This window comes from Curcuma longa, unplaced genomic scaffold, assembly GCF_044706935.1.
Source record: "Curcuma longa cultivar G26 ecotype Majalengka, Jawa Barat unplaced genomic scaffold, ITB_CL_G26_1.1 contig_21901, whole genome shotgun sequence".
NCBI classification, from domain to species: Eukaryota; Viridiplantae; Streptophyta; class Magnoliopsida; order Zingiberales; family Zingiberaceae; genus Curcuma; species Curcuma longa.
Window position 1 is genome coordinate 5777 of NW_027431765.1, and position 27020 is coordinate 32796.

General features: G+C 34.3%; 2 protein-coding genes across 2 annotated transcripts; one reads left to right on the forward strand and one right to left on the reverse strand.

Annotated features, from left to right (window-relative positions):
• Positions 1-400: 400 nt before the first annotated feature.
• On the reverse strand, positions 401-1377 carry LOC141817788 (uncharacterized). Its single transcript, XM_074705414.1, has 2 exons — positions 1266-1377; positions 401-1179 (listed from the first exon to the last, which is right to left on the reverse strand). The coding sequence occupies exons 1-2, from the start codon at positions 1320-1322 to the stop codon at positions 523-525; spliced, it is 714 nt and encodes a 237-aa protein (XP_074561515.1). The 5' UTR covers positions 1323-1377; the 3' UTR covers positions 401-522.
• Positions 1378-21203: 19826 nt separating this feature from the next.
• Positions 21204-27019, forward strand: LOC141817785 (uncharacterized). The gene is made up of 5 exons (XM_074705410.1): positions 21204-21506; positions 23105-23193; positions 23445-25406; positions 25897-26044; positions 26124-27019. Exons 1-5 carry the CDS (start codon positions 21326-21328, stop codon positions 26747-26749), a joined length of 3006 nt encoding a protein of 1001 aa, XP_074561511.1. The 5' UTR covers positions 21204-21325; the 3' UTR covers positions 26750-27019.
• The last annotated feature ends 1 nt before the right edge of the window (position 27020 follows it).

A 27020-nucleotide genomic window follows, 5' to 3' on the forward strand; every position in this document is an offset into this window, starting at 1 on the left:
TAACTAATATAAAATTACAATAAATACATATATTAAATAAAGAAATTAATAAAAACTTAATTAACTGCTATAAAATTAAACGATTAATAAATACTCCAACCCTAACAAGCTAAACTCGATCGATACTGTCGCGAGGGAAAAGAGAAATCCCCAAACTGCTCTATTACGTGCCCTAATCGTCGACTAAACGAGCAGCGACAGTCACATGCAGCAGTACCGACGCGCCCACAGTTGGCGACGCAGTCACGTGCGCCAACAAACACACAGCCACAGACGAGAGCAATCGCAACTGGAGATGGCAAACGCAGCCAAAAGGATAACCTCACCCTCCTTTTCCGCCCGTTCCTCTCCTCGCCAGCCACATGAAACCCAGGAATAGTCCCAAAATCCATCCCTCCGATTATACAAAGCGCTGTCAGTTCCATTCAAAGTAAACACAACAAATTTCTCCAGAAGAAGCCCTAAGTTTATGGAACACAAAACCTAAAAACAAATACAAACATAATTATCGAGTCGACTGATCTACTTCTTCGCCTTCTTCGGCGTCGCCTTCTTCGTCCCCGATTTGGTCGGTTTGGCCTTCTTCGCCGCCGCTGCGCCCTTCGCTGGAGCAGCAGGTCTCTTCGTCGGCGTGTCCTTCTTTCCGATCTTCGCAGCCTTTGTCGGCCGAGCGGCTGCCTTCGATTTTGGTTTCGACGCAGGCTTCCTCTTCTCGCCTGATTTTTTCGCCGGAGCGGCCTTCTTCACGACCTTCGCCGGAGACTTCGCTGCCGTCTTGGGCTTTGGCTTCGGCGCTGCCTTGGGTTTCGCAGGAGTGACCTTGGGCTTCGCCGGAGCGGCCTTGGGCTTCGGCTTAGCGGACGGCTTGGCCTTGGCCTTCGGTTTGGGGGCAGCCACTGCCGCTGCGGCTTTGGGCTTAGATTTGGCGGCGGATGCAGCAGGTTTGGCCTTCGGCTTGGGCTTCGCCGGAGCGGGGCGAGCGGAGGGGCTGGAGAGCTTGAAGGAGCTCTTAACTCGGGTCAGCTTCCCCTCGGCGGTGAGCTTCTTGAGCTGAACGAGGAGAAACTTGCGGAAATTGGGCGGCATGTGCGCCTTGTGCTTGTCCTCGATGAATTTCCCGATCGCGTACGGGCTCGATCCGCCCTTCTCCTTCAGCGTCACGATCGCCTCCTTGATCATCTGAAGACCCAGAGCCACTCCAACATCAGAACCCACTAAAATCCACAAACCAGATCGAATCCAACCCTAATCTCAAGAACACTAACCTCTGCATAGGGAGGGTGCGCCGCCAGCTTCTTCGCCTTCGATCCCTTGGACGCCATGGTTCCGGTTTCGCGAGCTCGAAGGAACCGAATCGAGCAGTCGACGCAAAGCGAGAGCGTGGGATGGAGTGGCCGCAGGAGAGAAGGCGGAGTTTAAATACAGATAGAAAGCCGGCTCGGCGAGCGCCTATTGGTCCGCGGGGGCAACACACGGATCGACTGCGCCCCGCGCTTCAAATTTGGACCGTCAGATCGCCGCTCTCGGGCGGCTCAGATTGGGCGAAATGTTCAGGTCAGGATGAAGCTTGGAGCCTTTGAGGTAGCTATGCAACTTGGTGAGGGCTTTGGTGTGCTTCTCTTCTCACTTTGGATATGAATAAATCGTGTTGCCATGGTTGGTTTTGAGTGAGTTTTTAAGGAGGTTGTAGCTTTGAACCTTAGCTTTCCGACGAGTATAATCTCGCCTCAATCGGCTAAGGGATCAATGAGAAATTTAATTTTGAAGATTTAGTAGTCCGACGTATGTTTTTGTGTGAGTTGGTCGAAGATTTAGAACTATCAATGGAAATTCATAAAACTTTTTTGAAAGATTATGGTTTAGAATGATAGTAGCTTGTGAAGGAAATGCAAAGAACTCAAAATTATAAAAATGGATTGAGAATCGGATGGATTAGACTCTCTTTAATACTTTCGAACTCACACACTCTAACATAGCTAATTTCACATGACTATTAGGAACTAATTGCTAAGATCGTATTCTAATATCATAGTAAAACAACTTGCTATGTTGATTCTAATATCAAATCGAGTTGTTGTGCAAGTTTATAATTTTGGATGTGTTCCTTTATTGTTGCTTCGATAATTAATAATGTCTTAAAATGTTATGATAATATTCTTCTTTGAATGGACTAAATTGGGTTGAATTATAGGAAGTATTTAAAATACTCTTTAGGCAATAGATGGAAGATGCAAACGATTGGATGATCAAATTAAATTAAGAAAGAAATATAGAATTTAGCTTTAAAATAATTTGTAGAATTGTTGGATAAATTGTGTCATTACTCCTTTACTAAAAATCTTGCACAAGTAGAATTTTGGGTGTAGTATCATCTTCTCTAACAACTATTTTCAATAGAATATAATAATATTTAATGTACAAATATTGAAAATCCTACTTTACTAATATTAGTAAAAATCTTTATTTACTAATCTCTTAAATCCATTCAATCTCTCTCATAAGGATGAAACACCTAATTAACTCAATTGGTTTCAACTTATTTTGTGTATCAAAATCTATTGTTTGAGCTTTTTATATGTGTTCGAGTGCACAAATAAATGAGAGAGATTGATTCTTTGTGAGTTGGTGTGATCGATAGGTTGAAATGAAGGATGACATCAGATGTCTCTGTGATTGTAAAGTACTTTTAAAATTTAAAAGAAAATTTTATAAAATGATAATTAGATTTGCTATGTTTTATATAATTGAATGTTAGGCTATGAAGCAAACATACGAGTAAATGATAAGAGTCTCATATATGAAGATGTTAAGATGGATATACAAATATACGTAGATTGATAAGATAAGAAATAAGAATATTAATGAGAAAGTTAAGGTTATATCTATTGAGAAAAAACTCTGAGAGACCTATTTAAAATGGTATGTGCATGTACTTAGGCATCCAATAAATATCCCAGTTAAGTGATACAAGACTATGACAATACACACATTAAGAAAGGAAGAAGAAAATCAAAAAAGACTTAGTATGTAATAGTAAAATAGGATAAATTTGTTTAAATATAGATAATAAGACAGTAGTAGGAGGTTAAGTCTAATAACGTAGGAAGATCTATATAGTTGATCTCATATAGTGGGATAAAGATTTGATTATTGTCGTTGTCTTCTTTAGTTGGTAGCTTGAAGTGAATATTTATATGATTTGGTTTATTATAATGATTCACCATTTAAAATGATGTTTTCGTATTTCATGAATGATATCATTTCATATTAGTCCTAAGTAGATGATGGAGAATTATGAATGATAAGCAGGTTTGTAGAAACCTCCTACATGGCATAACCTTGACTCGGTCAATATAGATTCCACATAATATCTTCTTAATTTGGTCAGCATGTTTCCACATGGTACGCCTTTTGATTTGATTGACGAGAACTTATGTTATAAATAAGGCAAGTCAGACTTAGACAGAGTTCGACAACATGACAAAGAGCTCGGCAACACACAGGAAGAGTTTGCGACATGTAGGGAGAACTCGGTAACACACAAGAAAAGCTTGGCAACATACAAGGAGAGCTTGACAACATGTAGAAAGGGCTTGACAACATGCAAGAAGAGCTCGACAATGATCAACAGGAGCTCGACCATACTCATTGAGGGCTAGCTAGTAAATAAAGGCCAACCGAGTTCAGCAAGGAGGTGTGTCAATTATGCAAATATTAAAGACTATTCTCTTCAACGAGTGACAGTTACATGTATGAGCTGTCAGGAATAGATAATATAAAGCAAAGGGGTGTCAGTTACTGTTAGTGTTAGCCCTTGAACCAATCATGAGATGTATTACATTTTATTAATAAAGGTAAAATTTTGGTTATTATATTTATTTCATATTTATGTCAAATGAATAAGTATAATAATGTCCTTGGGTAGTAGATTTTAATCTATATCATATTAATTGGTCGAATTGATAGTGAGATGATGTAAAGAGCACGACTCTTAACTATTCCTAATCAAGTATTAATATACAAGGATAACATTAATGCGTTGAGACTAGTGTGTAGGTCAGTTGATGATTTGATCTCACAAGTCATGGATATGAGATATCACGTTGACCCTCCTCCGTCGTGGCCAACTACAGCTTCTCGATTTACCTCCTCACAAATGGTCGTGGGACCGACCGTGTGGGGCCGCTGGGATGGCAGATTCCACCTTTTGCTGAAGAAAGGGATATCACGTTGATATATGAGTCTATATTAGAGAATATATACTAAATTGACCTGCCATGAAAAAGTTTCATGGATCGTTATATGAATATCATAAACTTTCTCATAGTGACTATTGGTATGAATAGTCCTTAAATCTGAAGTCACTACGGTTCCCTACATAAGGAGTTGTATACTTTAGATCGTCAAACGTCACACATAATAGGATGGATTATAAAGTCAATCACTAGGTATGCAATAAATTATGCGGAGGGATGTGAGTGATGTAGATGAAATCTATTCTTCCCATATGACGGAAGTGATATCTATGAGTCTCTTAATCGAGTAAGAACTATTAGAACGCATGACCATGCTCAAATGAGTCAATATGAGATATTGAACTCATTTACTTAAGTGAGTCTACTCAGAGTTTCTTGTTCTTACAAAGATTGATAAAAGAATGACACGGTCTATGACTCATTGATCAATTTTGATATCGAGGATAGAAGGATAAAGTCATATATTATAAAGATACGGAAAGGTTAGGTTGGATCTTGACTTTCTCGTCACTTGGATAGCAATGATGCATTGCTAGATGTCGCTCATTGTTTATGTGTTTAAACCGGTTTAGATACATTGCTAACGTTACGAGAACATATTGAGTCACACACAAAGAACACGATGTTTCAAAGATAAATTGATTTTAATTTGACTAAAATGTGATCTAAAATTAGAATAATTGAGTTAAACTCAAATGAATCCAATTGGATTATGGGATTGAGTCTAATCCGAGTTAGACTCAACTACTTAATAATGAATAATATTCATTAAAAGGTTTAATGAAACATTATTAAAGAGTAAGACCAAGAGACATTCTATTCATTGGATGGATAGAAGATGAAGAGCAAAAAAAATACCAAGAGTTTTTGATATTCATTATGATTTATGGATATGAAGAGGAAGGGAAGCTCAAGGGGCAAAGCTCAAGGGGCAAAGACCCTTTGTATTTATTGGATGAATACAAAAAAACTTTTTATAATTTTGAAATTGAGAGAGTGCTCATCATCCCTCTTTTTCCTCCTCTCCTTCTTCTTGGTCGAAACACTCAAGGTGTGTTTTTGGTTCTCTTATCTTGTGAATCATTCCAAGTTGCTAGCGCAACTATGGTGGTTCATTTCCAAGACACGGTCATTCTGATCATGTAGAGATCCGACGAACCAAGGACTAGCTAGCTGTATACGCTAAGGGCATGCAACAAAGGTATAACTCTTAGTTAGAACTTTATACGAATTTTTCGCATGGATCATTGGAAGGGATCCTATTTTTTGCTGCGTATATTATTGTTTTTCGCATAAGAGATCCCAACAGTTACAACAATTATAGAAAATTAGAGTTATACGGTTGTTGTGAGTAATAATAGTGTCGTCCAGAATAAAGACGCCACATAATGACAGAGAGCCCATTAATACAAGAGAAACACTTTTTCTTCTCTTTCGCTATAAAAATGACATAATCAATTCAACGGGAAAAGTATGCTTAATTCATTACCATGTCTCAATTTTTACTACTGTTCTCCATCCTACTAGCTACTTCATTCTTTTCTTAGTGACTGACTTCAGCATTAGAGGGGTCACACCAAGGTATGCCTTGGTTCCCCTTCTAACCTCCAGTTGGTTTATTTCAGAACAAAAGTAGAGTGCTCTACGAGTTAAAGCAAAAGTGTTCAGTGGAGTCAACATCATCAAGGAAAGCAAATCCTTTGTGAGGGTCCCTACAAGGCACTACATAAACATATTCTGATATCACTGTTAGATTCGATAGAATCCATATATATCTCCAAAATAGTATGATATTGTCCACTTTGGGTCCACACTCTGATGATTTTGTTTTTGAGTTTTACTCAAAAGGCCTCATACTAATATAGATATTTTCATCTTATAATTTTAAAATCTTTTTCATGTATTTTGAATATGAAATTTTAATTGTATTCTAGCAGACACATCCCTCACATTTCGACTGGAACAACGAAAACATGCACACTTGGTCTAATTTCCATTGCATTTTAGGTTTAGAACACATTTAATATTAAACTAAGGTTGTAAGAAGAAAGGTTCTATGACATACCATGCTCTCTTATAAAGTGACAGTTCATGTGTTTTGTTCGTTTATGAAATACGAGATTGGTTGCAATCTTGGAAGAAACTTTGTTATTACAATAAAACACATCCATAATATTGAAAATTTTGATTTTTCACTCGTTGACTAAGCTCAAGCTCCAATTGATTGACATACGAAAAAAAATCAAATGGTGAATTTCAATAGTATAATATTCAATCAACCGTTATTAAAACCTTTCTTTTTTTAAAACCTTTCTTTTTTATTCTTGCAAATACAAGTCTATGCTATATATTAGCAATTAATATGGGAAATTAAGCAATAGGAAAATGATAAAAGAAGACATTCAATGATAACACAAAATTTAACGTAGTTTGGAATCTAAAGTTCCTACTTCATAATCCATAACTGTTATGATGAGTCACCCTCTGAAATCCTCTACAAGAAATACTTTCTTCTTTTAGAAGTGGAGAAATCTAGATTAACTTTTTTTCCTTTTTGTTCTTTTATAGATAGATAGGAAATATAACTACAAAAGAGAAATATAATATTATTCTGATCAAATATCGTAGATGATCAAACCATTACCTAACGAACGGACTGACGTATATGCTCCTCGAAGATAATCGCTGGAAGGGATGAAGAAATCTAAAAAAAATACTCAAAAAGAGAGTTAGAATGACACCAATGATTAATTCTGGCAAGTCACTCCGACATTTAAGTTCGAGTTTTGTATGAGGAAGAAGATTAAGGATTTGAAAAATTAGAATTTTGTATGTGTATACCTGTGCCAATGGGTTGGGCAGCTTTTTATAAAGTTATCAATGTCTCCAATCTCTAAAATATCAATATCTATTTAAGATATATTCTGAAATATGTAGTACTGTTTATGGTATACTCCGATATACATGCTTTAATTGTCTGTCTTTCAGGATATTTTTCTTATTTTTTTGAGTAAACAGTCTTAGAGTTTCATGATCTTACGTGCGAACCGATTTTATAGGCTCAACCTAGAAGCAGACTAAGAAAGACCTGAGGCTGAGATGAGATTGACGCATGAGGCTGAACTGAGATTGAGACCCAAGACCAAGCAGAGGTAGATGTTGGGATTCGAGACTAAGCAAAGGTCGAGGACGAGATCCAAGACTGAGCAGAGGTCGAGGTCCAAACTCAAGATCGAGTAGAGGTTTGACGCCCAAGGTTGAGATGAGATCAACATTAGGACACGAGACCAAACAAAGGTCGAGGTTGGGATCTGAGACTGAGTAGAGGTCGGCGCCTGAGGCTAAGATGAGATTGACGCATAAGACCAAGCAGAGGTTGAGGTGTAGGGATCTTATGCGAAAAATAGCAAATAATGCAGTGAAAAAATCAATCCCTCCAGAGATCCATGTGAATACAGTATATATGTTTGATCAAGTTGTCACCTTTATTACATGAACGGAACAATCCCGACAGCAACTTTGATTCGGCAGATCTCAGCACGATCAAAATGGTCGTGCCTCTTTGATATCCACATGAACACATCCTTTGTTCATCATATGAACTCAGCCTTTGGAGAAATTACCACCTTCATTGTGCTAGCAACTTGGATGGTTTAGCTAAGAGGAAAAGAAGAGGAGACTAGAAGTGATCATCCACAAATGCATTGCAAAAAATGACTTTTGTACTCATCCAATGAATACAAAAGATTTTTACCTTTTGCTCTCCCTTTCTTTAATGCTCCATTAATCTCTATTAATGGGCATTAATCCTCTTTAGTGGTTGAGTCTAATTTAGATTAGACTCAATCCAATAATCCAATAGTTGAATTCATTTGAGTCTAACTAATAAGTCTAATTCGGATTAGACTTAATCCAATAATCCAATAGTTGGATTCATTTGAGTCTAACTCAATGAGTCTAATTCGGATTAAACTTAATCCTATAATCTTAGGTCCATCATATTTTAGTTAAACTAAAATAAATCCATATCCAAATCAATATATTCTTTATGTGTGATTCAATAGATTCTCGTAACATTAGCAATGTCTCTAAAATAATATTTTAGATACATAAGCAATGAGTGGCATCTAGCAATGCATCATTACTAATCAAGTGATGAGAATGTTGAGATCCGACCTAAACTTTATGTGTCTATTATCTTGTATAACTTATTTCTATCCTCGATATCTAAATTAATCCATGAGACATAGATCATGACATCTACTTATATATTTTAATAGTCCTACTTAATTAAAGGGCACATAGATATCACTTCCGTCATATGAAAGGGATAGATCCTATCTACATCACTCACATCCCTCCGCATAACTTATTGTATGCCTAGTGATCAATTTTATAGTTCATTTTATTACAGGTGACGTTTGTCGATACTAAAGTATACAACTCCTTATGTAAGAAACCGTAGTGATTTCATGTCTAAGGACTATTTATATTAATAGTCACTATGAGAATGTTTATGACACTCATATAACGATCCATGAAATATTCTTATGGTGAGTCAGTTCAGTATATATTCTCTAATATATACTCATATATCAATTTGATATCTTATATCCATGACTTATGAGATTGATCTACATGTTAGTCTCAACGCATTAATATTGTCTTTGTATATTAAAGTTTGACTAGGAATATACAGTTTTCCACTATCAATTCAACCAATTGATATGTTGTAAACTAAAATCTATTACTCTAGAATATTATTATACTTATTCATCTAGCATAGATTTGAAATAAATATAATAATAATAAATTTTACCTTTTATTAATGAAATATAATTCAAAAATTCTTTTATCAATTATCTCATAATTGATTTTAAAGGTTAACACTAAGGAGGTCGAGATCCGATATCAATTGGAAAAAGATAGTCGACTCAATTGCATAATTCTTCTACCTTTTTCTTCTTCTAATTACTATATCTTTAATCCATTCACCTAGATATTTTTGTGATATTTTCTCTAGTGGATTGTTATTCTTCAATTGACTCGTCGTTTGAATAACCTCATGATCTTTTCATTATTGATGCAATTTTTGTGAGTCGAGACATTTAAATCAACTCAAATCCTATAGCCACGAATTTTATCATATGAAGACAGTCTCAAGTCGATTCATGATCATTCTAATTGACTCAAATATAAAATTATAAAACAATTGATCGACTCAAGCTACATCAATTGATTATATTCTAGTTCAATTGACTCAAGTCAAATAAAATATTTTTCTTCAGCAGTAACAAGCCTATACTATTTAGTTAACTAAGAATCTTAACTATTTTATACTAAATTTGCTTGACTTTGAGCTTATTCATTAACCAAAAACACTTGTTCTGCAATCAAGTATATACCTAAATTTGTAATTTTTTGATTTACCTTCTCATAGATAGTCATGGGGTCGACCGTGTAGCTGCTAGGGTGGCGGATCCCACCTTTTTACAAAAAAGTATTTACGTAAATTGAAAAAGTTTACCCAAAATATCCAAATAACATTTGCTCGACAAGCCTTTAATTAGTCCTTTGGAACTTAGAGGGATTAGGATCTATTTTAAAGATTAATTCAAATAAAATTAAAAATAAATTAAAATATTAAGAAAAGAAATAATTTTATATCTAAAAGAATTTAAGGAAACTTGAGATAAACTCTTATTCTTTAATTATAACTAAGAGAGGAGAAAATATCAAAAAATTTTGATATACCACACATATTATACCCATATACTATTTATATTGAAAATTTTAGTATATCAAAAATTTTGATATGATATTATACCATACCAAATTTTTTGATATTGGTATAAGATTTACTATTTTTAATATTTCAGTATATACTAAAATATTAAATGAATTTTTTATATATTATTTTGAAATTGCTGCTTTACATATGATATTGAATTTTAAAATTCATCACCATATTTATATTGATTTTAAAAAACCAACACTGAGGTCGCAAATGCAGCAAAAGTCATGGAAAATTAACATCACTTTTGTGACTTCAACATCGTATTCTAAAAATATAAATTACAAAAAAGTTGGCAAACAAATATAAAATATTAAGAATCAAAGTGAGAAAAATCTATAGGAGTCATGAGGAATCAAAGGCAAGATTGAACAAAGGGTGGAAGCTTATTAAGAAGTTAAAATCTTTTCATTCATGACTTTAAGGTATTAGATTTTAAAATTCAGTATCATATTGATGTTGATTTTCGAAACCAACACCGAGGACGGCAAATGCAACAAAAGTCATGGAAAACCCAATATCACTTTTGAGACTTCTGTGTTTGTTCAACATTTTTTGAAAACATGAATTACAATTTCAAAATAAGTTGGCAAACAAAAATAAAAATACTAAGAATCAAAGCAAGAAAACCCTATATATAGGAGTCATCAGGAATTAAAATCTTCTTATTTATGACTATTAAGGTATTATATTTTAAAATCCAATATCACATTAGTATTGATCTTCGAAAACCAAGAGGTCTACAAATATAGTAAAAGTCATGGAAAAACCAACATCACTTTTGCAACTTCTCCGTTTGTTCAACATTTCTTAAAAATATGAATTACAAAAAAAAAGGTTACAAACAACCTTCCTAAAAATATAAATTACAAAAAAAAATGGCAAACAAATATAAAAATATTAAGAATCAAAGTGAGAAAAACCTATAGGAGTCATAGGAATCAAATTTCTGACTAACATATGAAAAGAAAAGGCGAGATTGAATAAAAGGTGGAAGCTCATTAGGAGTTAAAATCTTCTCATTTATGACGGTTAACATATAGTATGTGTTATATATGTTGGGTTACAAGGGTGCAAATATAGTCTCACATATAAAGTACATGGAAAAGATCATGGGGTTAAAAGGATAGAAAATATCTCCATTGGTATGATGAGGTCTTTTGGGGAGAGCCCAAGAACAAAGCCATGAGGGTTTAGGTCCAAAGTGGACAATATCATACCATTGTGGAGATATTTTGATTAGAAGTGGGTGCTTCCGTGTCTGAATCAAGAGGACCAGACATCAGGTGATAAGTCCTAGTAGGTCAGATGGACCGAGGGGTAAAAAGTCCTAGTTGCGACTAGGTGGAAAATCCTAGTAGGTCGGGTGGACCGAGGGGTAAAAAGTCCTAGCTACGGCTAGGTGGGAAGTCCTAGTAGGTCGGGTGGACCGAGGGGTAAAAAAGTCCTAGCTACGGCTAGGTGGGAAGTCCTAGTAGGTCGGGTGGACCGAGAAACAAAAAGTCCTGGTGGGTCGAGGATTCAGAGTATGAGGCCTTTTGGGGAGAGCCCAAGAACAAAGTCATGAGGGTTTAGACCCAAAAGTAGACAATATCATACTATTGTGGAGATATTTTGATTCCATCGGTACTAACAATATAATCAAATAATTATGTTATAAATCTAAATTTAATTAAGTGAAAAATAACAAAAATGTTGAATTTTAAGTTGCTGGATTTTAAAATCCATGTTTGGGTTTTCGAAAATCAATACTATGGTATTGGATTTTAAAATCCAATACCAATGTGATGTTGAAAATTAGATAAATTTATAATTTTATTATACCAAATAATTTTTTTATGAATTGTATAAAATTTACCCATACTAAAAATTTGGTATATTGAAGTTTCAGGATACCGAAATTTTTGTATGGTATTGATATATATTTTTTAAATATTAAAATTTTTGATAGTATCTGATATGATATAAAATTTTTGATATAGTATGATACACCACCCCTAATTATAACAATTATCATATAAAAAATTAGCAAAATTAATTTATTCTCTCAGGTAAAAGTTCTACCAAAATAAGCTTTTAAAACTTTTTAAAAACATTTTTTTGCATCACAATACTAGACTAATTCATAGCATTTATTGTAGACCCAACTCCAATTCAAAATCGACGGTTCAACAGTTCAAAATCGTTAGTTCCACTGTTCTTGGCAGGTCGATCCTTAGCTTTAGTCGTCTAAGATGATTACGATTTATGGATTGAAATCGTTGGTTCATAGTAATTTGGTTCACGGTTCACCACGGCTCAATATTATATTAAAAAAAATTTAAATTATAAATTAAAAAAATAAAAATAAAAAGGCTCCCACTTATTTAAGTTAATTACGTATCCTCTTATGTTATAGGAAAATCAAAGCTCAAATAGTTATCTTATGACCATTTTACCTTAACAAGTGACATTGCTATTCACTTTCATTTTCTTTTCACGTAGTATTTGTTCTTTCGGTATCAAATTCGACTTCGTCATATGAAAGTTGTATTCCTTGGATTTTTTTTTAACTCTGGTCCAATCGTTGAGTAATGCTCGGGCTTCTGACGAGTCGGGAGACAAAGTCGATTATTGTTTATCCAATATGTTAATGCCAACACTGAATGTCTGTTTCACAACGGTTGACACTAGATAAGTTAAAATTTCTATGACAATCATATGGATAGGACAAGAAATGTTTGAGCCTTCTGTGACTATCACTTTAGGATATTAAAATTTATTTTACTATCTGCTTCATTAAAATCAAAAGAAATCGTAAAATGATTTCTAAGTTCCTGTGTGGAACTTGAGGATACTCGTGGATGTTTTGCCCGTTCTTTTAATAAAAGTTATATTTTTGCAAGTTTTAAATTACTACATTAGTATTTTATATTTCAGAAATATTAGTTTGTATTACATATTTTATATTATATTTTTATAAATATCATATAAATATTATATACAATATTATTAAATCAAGCGAAGAAGAATTTTTAAATGAAATTAAAGCATCATAATCTAAAATTAATATTTTTTTATAAAACTTCTAATTTATATCTAAGGTATAAAGCAAATGCAACTAAATAAATTTCAAGAATAAAAAAAATATTTTTTCCATTTCACTTTCATTGCTAATACATAAGAAAATTAAATTCATTGTTACTATTTTCATTTAAAACTAATACTATATTACAAAAAATCATCAAAATTAAATGTGAAATAGAATAATAAAAATAAAAAATTATTCAATTGCATAATTAAATACTTTTAAAATATCATAAATCCTACTATAAATATTTTATTGGTGTGAAAATAAATATATTTTAGTATTTATTAATAATTTTGTGCAAACAATGAGTTTCATATATTAAAATAAATTTCATAACAATTGATATATTCAATTCCAACATATTGGTACATCACGTGAAAATTTTTTAAGTCTCTTTCTATTAGTTTTACAACATCCACTTCATTATTTCATGATAGATGGATACAACTATAAATAGGAAATAACAATTCTAATTAGTTTAATATGTTTTCTAAAATTTTTAATCCATCTTGAGCACAAATTTAAAACATAAGATACACAACAAATATGAAAAAATAAACTACCAATAATAGGTTGACAAATAAATTTTAGTTTATAAATAATAACAGTATTGGAACTAATATTATCAAATGATATTAAAATTATTTATGAGTTAATTCATATTCTTCTAAAATTAAACTTAATAATTGTAAGATGTTGTGAACAGTATATGATTTATCAAAAACTTTATAAGCTAATAATCTTTTTTGGATATTGTAGGAGTTATTAATTCAATGATAAGTCACACCCATATACGAATGTATTTATCAATGATCACTCTAAGTATCAGAACATAAAAAAACTTTATTATTTAATTTATTAAATTCTATAATTAATTTCCTCCTCCTTATTTTTACTAATATTTTAATTATTTTTGTAAGTGTAGTTCTAAGAACACATTTAGCAGATGGATTAAGAGATTCTTTATAAAAATCTTCAAAAGTATATTTAGATCCAAACTAAATGAAAGATATTCTACAAAAATAAATCTAACTAATGATTCTTTTAATTTATTATCAAAATATAAAAATAAATCAGAGTACTTACTGCTAGTGAAAAGCCTAGATAATTATGTTTGATAACGATCGATTTCATATTCCGTTGGGTGCTTCGTTCTACATGTCGTTTCAACGACACATAGTCGCCATCGGCTTGGAATTTATAGGAAGCATTGCAATGCTTACATTTTACATGTAATTTTTCTGACAAACCTTAGAAGTAATTGCATCGATACTTCTTTATGTTTCGGTGTCAGAAGTTGCTTGGTGTTATCATCGGTGGATTGAATGTTGAACTGATTTGGATTTACTATTTTCTTGCTCTTCCGAGATTGAGATAATGAAGCTCCTCGACCTTCTTCCATTGTTGTTGGAAGTGAATGTCAAAAGTGCATAGAATTGGAGTTGAAAGTATATAGAAATTACGGAATTGAGAATGAGAGTAGAGAAGATATATGAAAACAATGAAAGGAGCTCTCCAGTTATAGAGTTTGGAGAGTAACGAACATTAAATCATAGTTATTAATCAAAAAATGATCAAATGATCTCAATCATTGAAAAAATATATAAAAACAATGGCTAACCGACGGTTCCAATGGTCGAAAACAGTCACAAAAAAAATTGAACCGTCAGTTCGGAGGTTTTTATTGGGCTAGAATCGTAATCAGCTTGGCACCCTGTCGAGCCTGTTACAGTTCCAACCCAACAACCGGGTCAACGGGTGACCTGTCCTGTTGACTCGATTACAGATCCAAGTAGGTCCCTAGCACGAGGTCGGGTCTAGTTTGTTGGCGCATACTAATGAATGATATTAAGTTGTAATCTTTGATTCATTTATCAACATCTAATTTTGACTTGCAGTGAAAGAATGGCTGAGACTTGGAACATGAATAAGTGTTTTGAAAAGTCAGTTTAATATTGTTGACTAGTTTTAATGTACTCTAGATGGTTCCATTGTGCACTATAAATAGGAACCTATCATGAACTTGAGAGACAAGTGAGCTAGTAAGAAAATTAAATTAGCAAATTGTCAGGAGCGTGCTATAGCAACTCTTCCATTTCAATCTCTATTCTCATTAATTTCTTTGAATATTTATGCTTCTGCACCCAACAAATTTGGTAGCGAGCTATCATCCTCATCTTTCTTACTGCTGCTGTTCATTCTTATCTTCCTCACTACTGTTGCTCATCATCATATTCCTCACTACGTTGCAGAATCCTTTTTAGCTTCTTGCTGTTTTGAAGCAAAACTTCAGTCTTCATTTGGAAGATCAAAAGCTGAATCTACAATAGAAAATTTCCAAGCAAAATATTTGCAAAAGAGTTCGTGTAGTATTTTTCGAAAGAAGATTTCTCATTTCTTGACTAAATGACATCCACTTTATTTACATATTCTCTGAGCCAAGTACCTAACTTTGAAGGTGAACATTATGAGTTTTGGAGTAGCCAAATGTAAACATTTTGACGATGCCCAACTAATAATGATAAAAATTATGAAAAGCTACTAAAAGAATACAAAAAGAAAAAAAAAAGTATTAGCACTGCATTACATTCAACAAGGTGTTGGGAACTATTTTTGCTCTTATTTTTTGTGTCATGAAAGCCAAAGAAGCTTAACAAATATTAAAACAAGAATTTCAAGAAAAGACAATTGAGTTAAAGCTCCAATCTTTATGGAAAGACTTTGATAATTTAAGATTGGAAACTGTGCGTACAAGATTTTCATGAGTTTCAAATATTGTTAATCAAATTAAGATTGTGGAGATACGATTCAAGATAAAAGAGTTGTTGAAAAAGTGCTTCAATCTCTCCTTCTTAAGCTTTGATCATGTCACTGTCGCAATTGAAAAATCAAAGAACTTGTCGAAAATGATCATGTATGAGTACTCAACCAACTGAACAAGCCTTCAAATCAAAGCAAATATTAGAGGCACTTTCAAGAAACTATGGAGACACTAACAATGAAGGCTTATAATACAGGGAAAATTCATCAAGTGGAGGAAGAATAAAAAGAAGACCAATTGGAAAGGCAAGACATCATAATAATCCGGTAACCCTCAATCTTGCATTATTTACAAAATAAATCAAAGCATGAGTTAAAAAATTACTATTTTTAATGCAAGCAAAATTCCTAACCACTTTCAAAGGGATTGTTGGTTTCAAAACAAGGAGAGAGAAAAAAAAGGAGATGTCTCATATTTTTTGAAAGAAGAACATGAGATTCTATTCTATCTTCAACATGATGACAAATCAAAGTATCAATGGTATTTGAATAGCAATGCTAGCAACCACAGACAAGAAACAAAGATATGTTTGTGGAGCTCAATCCAAACATCAATTTGAGCATCATTTTTAGTAATGGAACCTATAAGAGGGCAAAAGGAAAAGACAACATTGCTATCTAAACCACCAGAGGTAACAAAAATATTTTTTACATTCCAATCTTTCATTAAGAGTATTGAACAACTTATTCAAAAAGACTTTTTAGTTCATTCGATGATGGAAAATGCAAAATCTTTGATAAAGAAAAATGTTATTGTGGCAAATGTTGAAATGTGTGTTGCACTCATCTGACAGTTATGGTCATTTGAATCACAAGGGTCTTCATTTATGCAAGGAGAAAAATATGGCCACTGAATTATTAATCATCGAAATGTTAAATAATATTGGCAACGATGTGTCTACGGAAAGATGCATAAGCTTCCATTTTCAAAATTTTCATAGTGAGCAAAAGTACCACTTGAACTTGTCTATTCAGACATTTATGGACCAATGCAAACTCCTACTCTAGGATCAAGAAATATTTTATTATTTTCATCAAAAAAAAAGAAATATTTTATTATCTTTGTGGATTACTTCACAAGAATGATATGGATTTACTTTCTCATTCAAAAATCTAAAACATTATATTCTCTATTTTTTTACAATTTAAAGCACTTGTAGATACGATGAATATGGATTGATTCAAAAACACAATGTCTAGCTCATTGCAAAAGGATATTCTCAATAACCAGGGATCCATTTCATAGAAACATTTGCTCTAGTTGTAAGAATAGAGATAATTTGTACTGCTTTAGCTTTAGTAGGTCAGTTGAAAGTAAATGTAGAATCAATATTCTTGAATGGAGAAAGTCAAGAGGAAGTATATGTTGAATAATCTGAGGGTTTTGAGATCAAAGGGAAAAAAACGTATTTCAGCTAAAAAAAATACCATATGGGTTATGACAAATACCCTGAGCATGGAATAATAAAATTAATAATTATTTTATCAAAAATGGCTTCAATCGAAGTGCAAGTGAATCATGCATCTCTCCATGTGAAGATAGTTGAAAAGCATTTCTTAATAGTATGCCTATATGTCGATGATCTCATCTACTTAACTAATAAAATTATTGTGGGAGAATTCAAAAATAAAATGACGAGAGATTTTGAAATGATAGAACTAGGACTTATGAAATACTTTCTTGAAATTCGAATCAAACAAAGACCTAGAAGATTTTTCCTATCTCAAGAAAGATGCATTGAGGATCTTCTCAAAAAATTCAACATGAGCTTGAACAAACCAATCTCCACTCCTATGATGTTGAATGAAAATTTTCAAATTAATGACAACAGGGAAAAAGTCAATACCACTCTCTATAGGAAATTAATTGATTCATTAATCTATCTCAATGAAGGCTAGATATCACACATTAAGTAAGTTTACTCTCTAGATTCTTCAATGGACCAACAAAAATTCATTTGACAATGGCAAAAAGGGTCTTAAGGTACCTTAAGGGTATAAAGAATCATGACATTGATTTTAAAAAAGATAATAATTGCAAACTTATTGGGTACATCGATAGTGATTGGGTAGAATCGATTGATGATTAAAAAAGTACTTTTGCATATATCTTTTGTCCAGGATCATATGTGATATATATCTTAGAGTTTAAAGAAGCAAAAATTTGTGACATTATCTTCAATAGAAGCAGAATACATAGCTGCAACAAACGCAACTTGTGAGACAATTTGGATTAAAAGAATTTTGAAAGATTTAAAATTCAAGCAAAATAGCCAATAATATATAATTGATTGTGACAATATATCTACAATTGTAATGATAAATAATTCAGTCTTTCATGCATGATCCAAGCATATCGAATAACGACATATTATTATTTCATTTGAGACTTAGTTACTTAAGGAGAACTATGTATAGAGTTTATTAAGACAAATAATCAACTTAGCAAACATCACGATAAAAGCGTCACAATGGATAAGTTTGACAAATTCAAAAAGTAACTCAAGATTACAAATTAATTAAGGGGTATTAAACTATATTATTTTGTAATCTTTGACTCATCAAGTTTGATTAGAATATTCTAAAACTACAGTGGAAAGAATGGTTAAGACTTATCAAGAGTTTAATATTGTTGGTTAACTTTAATAATGTACTCCAGAACGCTTCATTTTGCACTATAAATAGGAACTCATCCATTTCAAATATCTATATTATCAATTTCTCAAATATTTACGCTTCCACACCCAACACATGCCTCATTTCTCAGATAGTGTATTTGACTATATATAGTGATAGAAATTTAATTTTGTAACTGTGATTGAAAAATTATTTGATCATTAATTTAGCGATCACAAATTTAATTTGTCAGTAAATTAGTGATTCAATTTTATTCTATTATTAATAACGATCGAAATTTTATTCAATCACTAATTTATAATAAAAAATTTATTTTATCATTAATTGGTTATTAAAATTTTATTCGATCCTTTTATTCGACTAGTGGATTGGGCAGCCCAACTCGATCGATCGCTGTTCTCGACAGCTTCATTGTTGCTGCCAGGTTAATGCATACACAGTCCCTCTGTCATTGCAGAGGACGAGACAAAAGTGCAGGCGTGGAGATGAGTCCGTTGTTAGAATTAGCCGTTAGTATCAATTCGGATTGAGTTGGATTCGAGTTGGACTCAAGTCAATTCAGATTGTGTGAGACTCGAGTTGGACTCAAGTCACATAAGCCAATTCGAATTTATCAAAAGATTATCATGCATGAGATGCATGATCTTCCTTAAAAGAAGAGAAAGATCTTCATGCATGAGATGCATGAGAGTTAATAAAATATTAATTCCTTAGATCACTAAAGGTCAAAAACTCTTCATCCCATGGTGGGATATAAAAAGGGGTGAGAGGCTCTTAATGAGGGGTTGTTGGATGCTCTTGCTCTCCCTCTTCTTCTTCTCTTCTACCACCTTGGCCGAACCCTATCTTGTGGCTAACACCACAGTTTGGTTCTTCTCCATCTCAGTGTTCGTGTGGATACCGTGGAAGCGCGAACACTCTGATCGTGCTGAGATCCATGAACCTTTGAAGGCAAGAGTTGCGGTCGGGATTGCGAAGGGCTCGCATCAAAGGTAACCTCGATTCTAGTAGGTATAGAATCGTCAAACGAGTATGTTTTTCGCACGGATCTTCTGGAGGGATCCTGTTTTCCGCTGCGTATATACGATTAAAATTGTTTGATGACGCATATAGATCCCTACATCCGTTACTGCCTTAATTTGTCATCCCCTCTCTCTCTCTTCGTTCGATTCGGTGCCATTTGCAAGCCAATGCGGAGGTGGCTGTGTGTTCCGAGGTGGGCGATCGATCGAGCAGGTCTCCTTGTTTCCTGCCGTCTTGCTTCGCCTCTGTCTCCTTCTGGTCTGGAGGCGTCGGATCCTCCCTACATCCTAAGTTTTCATTATTTTCCTAAATCAAATATTTTCTATGTGAATTTAATATTTAATTTAATAAGACCTTATTTAATTATATTTATTTAAATTTAATAAACAATTTAAACCATTTTCATTCCTTTTACTTTTGTTTTAGTGGAGCCTAAACTTCATAGTTTAGATTCCAGCTTTTCATTTTGTTCACGTGTTAGTTAGTTTAATACATTTGCTGATCAATCTTTGAACCCCAATCACTTTGCTAATGATGATGTTTAGATTGACAGAGCACTTAGCGATTTTTTTACGACACTAAATAAAATAATAATAAGGATAAAGATAAAGAATGCGATTGTAACCTTGGGGTGATGAATTTGGCAAGAAAGTCTACTTCTTGAGTCAAAGTTTGGCAAAGTAGAATGGTTGCTTGTCCTCCTCCTTTAGGTTTAGGTCATTCGCCACTATGTGTATATGATATCGACTCTTTCTCTCGAATATCTAACCACTTTATTTGATTGCTTATTTAAGAATCTAGAGTCATTGTAGTTTCAAATCTTCAAAGTAAACACCTCTCATTTATTTACCCTTTTTCTTTTTTTTTTTTTAGATTTAAGAGAGATAGAAAAATCATTTAGAATTTTTTACTAAATAAAATTTTAATTGATATTATTCTAATGTAATTGTTTTCAACAATTGATTATGGAGGCGCATTTAAAATTATAAAATTCTCAAAAGATACATCTAATTTTTGAATTTCTCAAAAAATATATTTATTTTTCATATTATTTCTCCCATCAATAATTATGATTTTAAAAAATTATGCTACATAGTGGTGTGTTGTTCTTCGAATGCAATATTACTATAATGATTGATAAGAGGGATAAATAAAAAAATAAAATATATTTTAAAAGAATTTTATAATTTGAAATGCGTTTGAATTTTTGGGATTAATCATTTTGTTATTTTGATGGTGATTTTTTGATAAATATCTTCACAACGTGGCCTTGCTTCGAGTCGACACTTGGCCGGCTGCGACGAGAGCAGTAGTTCGCGCCAAAAGGAGCTACGCAGTACGCTACCCATCACTGTCCATTCATCACTCGCACGAATCTCAAGATAGACTTCGTCGTAGATTCTGTTCGAGCAGAGATCGATACGTCGGTAACACCTACCCGAGATCGTCTGCACTCCAGTAGCGGAGTGGGGTCCATTGTTTCGTCCAATTACGAGGCGGGGGTTTAACTTTCGTAATCGGAAAACAGTCGAATGTCGTGTCGGGTACTCGTTTTAATGCTTCTCTTGGCTTCGTTGCATCGCCGCTTGGTTGCTCATTCATTGCACGCCACTGTCTCCGAGCCCTTCGCCCTCACCAATGATTGCAATCATTCTTGCGATTATTGCTCTTCTCTCGATTTGTTCCGTGTGATCTCTGCTCCGTGGTTTCGCTGTCGTGATCTCGATGCCCGCTTCGCTTGCTCCTTGGAGGTATCCTTCGAGGCCGGAGAACTTGGAATGCTTAGCCGTTGAGGGGAGCAAGAGCACAATGCAGCAGAGAAGCAGACAGCGCCGCCGGGAGGTTGCACCGGCTGCCGAGGAGTTCGGCCTGCGTCGGGCCTCCATCAGCTCAGCTCCACCTGAAGGTGCTCTTCTTTTAGTTATTCCTTGTTGGAGCTCCAATTTGTCGCCAAGTTTTGATCTTTCTTTAGGTTTTTGGAGTTTCTGTGTATAGGATCCCTCTGAGCATGGAAAACAAGCGAGCTTCTTTTTCGTCTCCTTTTGTAATCGAGGTGTTCTGCTTTTTGGCGTGCCATTTGAGGAAAAAAAAGGGGTTTCTTTTGTGGGTCTCGAAAGATGCGACCCTTCCGATCAGAGCCTTGAAGAAATTTCATACTTATGCAAGAATTTCTTGTTTCATTCAGTTCTTCTTTTCCAAGACCGATTGTTGTGTTACTTCCTTCTGTCATGTTATTGCTGTCTGTAATTTTTTGGGAAGGGATTGCTTCTTTAGTTCCATTGTCGTTCTCGGCTCGAAGTACGAGTACACTATTCGTACGACATGTTTAGCCGTTTCCTTGCTAGGAAAAAAAACAGTTTTTCGCACCCTGTTTTGGTACAGTGAACTTCTGGTTGATGTCGTATTTGCTTTCTCAGCTTGGAAGGTCATTTTCTCAATCCCAGTCATCTCATATGCCACTATGAACATTTTAGAACTTTATTACATTTACTCTTTTTCAAGTTGCTTGTTCGTTTTTGCCCCGTAAATTCAATATTGCGTTTACCTCTCACAACTCTATCAAGATCAGATTCCAATAAGTTTTTTATTAATGTTATCAGAAAGTAAAGAAAGGAAGAAAAGATTTCTCAGCTGCAAAGATATTAAGGATGCATAAAGTTTAGAAGCATCTTTCACATTTGTTAAATTGTCATATTTGTATGTCCCAGCAGCTAAATTTACTCTAATTTCTGTCTGATTATGGCAGCTTTCTTAATATCTATAGTTGTATAGCCAAATTCTTCTCAATGTTCTTGTGAGAAAATGGATGAGAAAGTAGATCTTAGCAGCCATTGCCTACCTCAATGTTGAAACTAACCAACTCATTAACGTGAAAAGACCAGAATCAGGGCCCTTATTCAATTTTCCTAAATTGTGGTGCCATATAAATTCTTATTCTCGTCAATTCAAAAGCTTAACTCAGCTCCAAATCATTAGTAGTGTGGACAAGGTAGCCTCCAATTTCATAGCATGATAATTTACTCCATATATTGCGTAATTCCACATTCATCATCACAGGTGGTCTTTCTCCATTGCATAAATTGATTTAAGTCTAAAAGTAGGTTCATATTAATACAACTTAGCTTCCTGCTAACTTGAAAAATGTATATATTTAAACATACAATTCTCCTTGTAGGAACTTTGCTGATTTTCTTTGCGATGAATATGGTGAATGCATGCCCTGTTAATATTTTTCAGACAATTTTTCCTATATCAGATTTAATTTCCTTTTGACTTCTTCTGTGTTAAAGGTTAATAGATTTCTTACAAATTTTCAATTTGTAAAACCTCTGTAAATTTGAAGAAATGTTGTTTGTGAGTGCTGAAATGTTATTGTCTCGTAATAGGGATACTGTACTCTGATAGTAACATTTACTTTTTCATCATTATTTCAGGTGATGCAAGCCTGAAATTTATAGTATCATGCAATTTGAATGATCATTTTAAGATATTTTCTCATTTCAGGTCATTATGGCTTCAGAAAACAGTTAAATGACACATGCATAGCAAGTGATTCTGGTCGTTACATAAGTTTTTTAGCAGAAGAGCATTCTGTAAGTGTTGATCTCTCATGTTTTTGTAATAAATCTTGTTGCCAAGTTCATTTGGTTTTGTAAGAGGGGAAGATTCTATGAGTTTGGATTTCTTCTTTATGTTCTTATATTCCAAAATTCTGATGATCAATTTCATTTAGTTAATTTTTCCTGCATCTCCGAAATATGGCTTGCCATCGTATTGCTATTTTCAATTGAAGTCCTTCAGTACAACTCTGCACTAACATGATCTATTGCTCTTATGTTTTCAGTTTGATAATAGGATAAAGAAAAGCCCATCCAAGAAAACCAGTGAAGTTCTGATAAAGGATTTGATAGAGGAAGAGTTGTCGAAAGGGAAAGAAACTAAGCATTCTTCACCCAGTTTAATTGCTAAGCTGATGGGTCTTGATTCATGCCCCTCTCTTGTCAAACAAAAGAAGAATACGAATAGCCCAGGCCTTTTCGGAAATTATGTGGATGCTAAGGACTGCTCGCAATGGAAACACAAGGAGAGGCAAGAGCTCAAAGAGGTTTTTGAGATAAGCAATGCAAACAAAAGTAAGAAGCAGGCAAGTTACTCTGATACGATGGCAAAACATAGACAAAGAGCATATGAAGATTATGTGAGGAATGCGAGGGAGGACTTTATGGATGTAAGTGGGCAATCAGCCATTGAATTGTTTCACAAATATAAAGAATTCAGTGGTACATTTGGAATTACAGATTCAAGCAAGGATCTTTTTTGGGAACTTCTCCAAGATTCCAACTCTTTATTTGCAAAGCATCTTGAAGATCTGAAACATGCACCCTCATCTCATCGAAGTAAGATTGCAACACTAAAACCATCTAAATGTAGGACCGAGAATGGGAGGGATAAAGTTCAGTGTTGGTCATCCAAAACAGGAAAAAGTAATGATAGGTTTGCTCATATGCATCAGGAAATCACAGGCTCTTCTAAGACACATGCAGCAAGACTTAGAAAATGCCATGTTGAGGAAGACACAGGCTCTGTACCATATAATTCATTGTCACTGCAGAGGAGCAGATCCCGAACTGCTGTTCGTCCTGCTCATATTGTTATCTTGAAACCAACCCTTGAGAAAACACAAAAGGTTGCAGAGGCTAGTTTTTTAACCCATGGTAACCTCTGGTTTAGTTCCAAGAAAGACAGAAAATTTGCAGCATCAAGAACTCAGGAGCTTCATGAACGGGAACATATAGATATTTTTCCCCATGAAAAGGATGAAATGGATCACAAAGTAAATGGTTCAGAAGAAAACTACAGAAAGATCACACCAAAGATGAGGCATAACAGGAATAGACTTAGCAAATCAAATTTTAGCCCTCGAGCCACTGTGTACGCTGGAGACAGGTACTCAACAATGATGCCAGACATAACAAAACTCACCCGCTCAGATTCAGTTCCTCAGTCCCCTGACCCTTTTGGGGAGTGGGGTAACAGATTCAGCACATCATCGATGTATTCAACTACATCTCGCGTGAGCATGGAAGATCTGAACCACCACTATTCTGAGAGATGGAATGTGGGCCATGAGGTTCAGAACTTGGGACTTATTCCTCGATGCTCAAACACACCTGGTGAAACTCTTGAACTATCGGAGGAAGAGACTGGAAAGTTTACTGTGGATTTTTTGAATAGTAAAAACGTATCAACGGAATACTTATCTAGAGATGAAATTCTTGATAGTTGGAGCTGTCAGTTTGGTGCTAGCAGCAAGGATGCCCCAAGAGATGGGTGCTCCATATTTTCTTCAAGACCCAATTCACTTCCAGCTTCAGGTAGTGCGAAATTTGGGGACAGAAAAAGAGTTGGCGGTAGCACCACTATAATCAAAGATGTAGCAGACATAAAATCCTATGTTTCTTCAGGCTCACTGTCAGCTAAGCAATCTGAGCACCAAAACTATAATTATCAACTAGCTGACTACGTCACAGTGAAAAATATGGTACCTGAACGGGAGATTCATATTAACTCAGAGGGACTTAGAAAGAGAGTTCATGTGGAAGATCTTCTCACCAAGACTGAGTTAAACACTGCAACTACTGATCCTGCCATGGACCAGAGATATCAACTAAATGATAGTGCCTTCATTCCTATACCTAGAGATAAGGTATGGCATTTGACCACTCGGGAGGAGCAAGCAACGAAGTCTGCATTTCATGTTCCACAAGACAATCGATATGGTTATGATAAGGATATAGTACTTCAGGTGCTCCTCTGCTGTTTTAGTTCTTTGGTAAAGTTTTCTTTAGTAGATATGATATCTAAGAAACATTATAATTCGCTATAGATCTAGTCCTTTCACATTATCAAACAGATCATATATATAGCATAGATATGATATCTAAGAAACATTATAATTCGCTATAGATCTAGTCCTTTCACATTATCAAACAGATCTGTATCAAGAATGTTATATATATATAGACGTTTGGGGAGTAATATCATGTATCTTGCCACTGGCACAGCCATCAGTTGACACTTGTGGGGTGTTATAGACTGATATGATCAAACAGCTCTCTTGTATACTTTCTGTTTCATTGTCTTATTATTGTCTAATAAACCATCACTTATATATTCAACTAATTCAAGAAAAAGACTTATTGTTTGTTGTTTCATGCATGAATCATTTCATATATTTATGCCATTATAGAATATGTAAGACTATCAATTTATAAAATGCAAATTCTTCTCTCCAGGAAAAATCAAGTGACCATATTGCCAAATTACAACCTCTAAGATCCAATGACCTTGAACAGCCTAGTCCAGTCTCTGTTCTAGAGACTCCGTATGAAGATGAAACTTGTAGCTCAGGTTGCTTTGAAAGATTGAGTGCAGATCTTAAAGGCAAGCCACCAGAACTGCCATTGATTTTCTCCTCCTAATTTTTTAAAAATTGTTTATGATTACTTTGGCTAAATTGCAGAGCTACGAATGCAACTTCAGCATCTAAAAATGGAATCGGCCGCTACATGTACAGAGGAAAGTCAGGTTCTATTGCTAAGCGATGAAGACGATTGTGTGCCTCTACCTTTAGTAGGTCTACCTGAAGTAAGATTCAGAGATATTGATGATAGAGACTTCACATACCTACTTGACATATTTTTGGTGTCAGGAACCAAAAGTATTCATGACAATAAGCTCTTAAAAGAGCACTGCTTGTTCGGGTTTGCTCTAGACCAAAGTGTTTTTGTTAATCTCGAGAAGAAGTATGGTGCAATTTCTTCATGGTCAAGATCAGAACGAAGATTGTTGTTCGATCTTGTAAATTGCAGTCTAGCAGATTTAGTTACCTCATACTCAGATGTCCACCTTGGGGTTACTATATCAAAGCTAAGTCTACCAACATACGACAGCAAAAGTCTTGTTGAAGCTGTGTGGCAAATGGTGGTGAAGCAAAGGAAAGAGCTACAATGCAGTCAGGAAAAGAAGATCCTTGAGCCAGCATGGTTGGGCTGGAAATATGATGCCGATGTGGTCGCTATAGATATTGAGGAGATGTTAAATGCCGATCTTTTGCACGAACTTGTCAGTGAGCTTCTCTTAGCATAGAGCTTCTATGACAGCTTGGTGATGGAGGCATCATTTTCTTCAAGCTACTTTGGTGGTAACAATCACCCATCCTAGTTATCTCATAACTCCACTCCAATTTAGCAACTAGCAGATGTTTAGGAGCCCATTTCTCGAAAATTTACAACAGTTTTTTGATGCTCACCCTCAAAATACATGTGATGTATATTCTAACCGTGAAATTTATGCAGTTATCATAATTGAGACTTGACTAGAATATAAATATATAAACTGAGATTAATTAAGTTCTAAG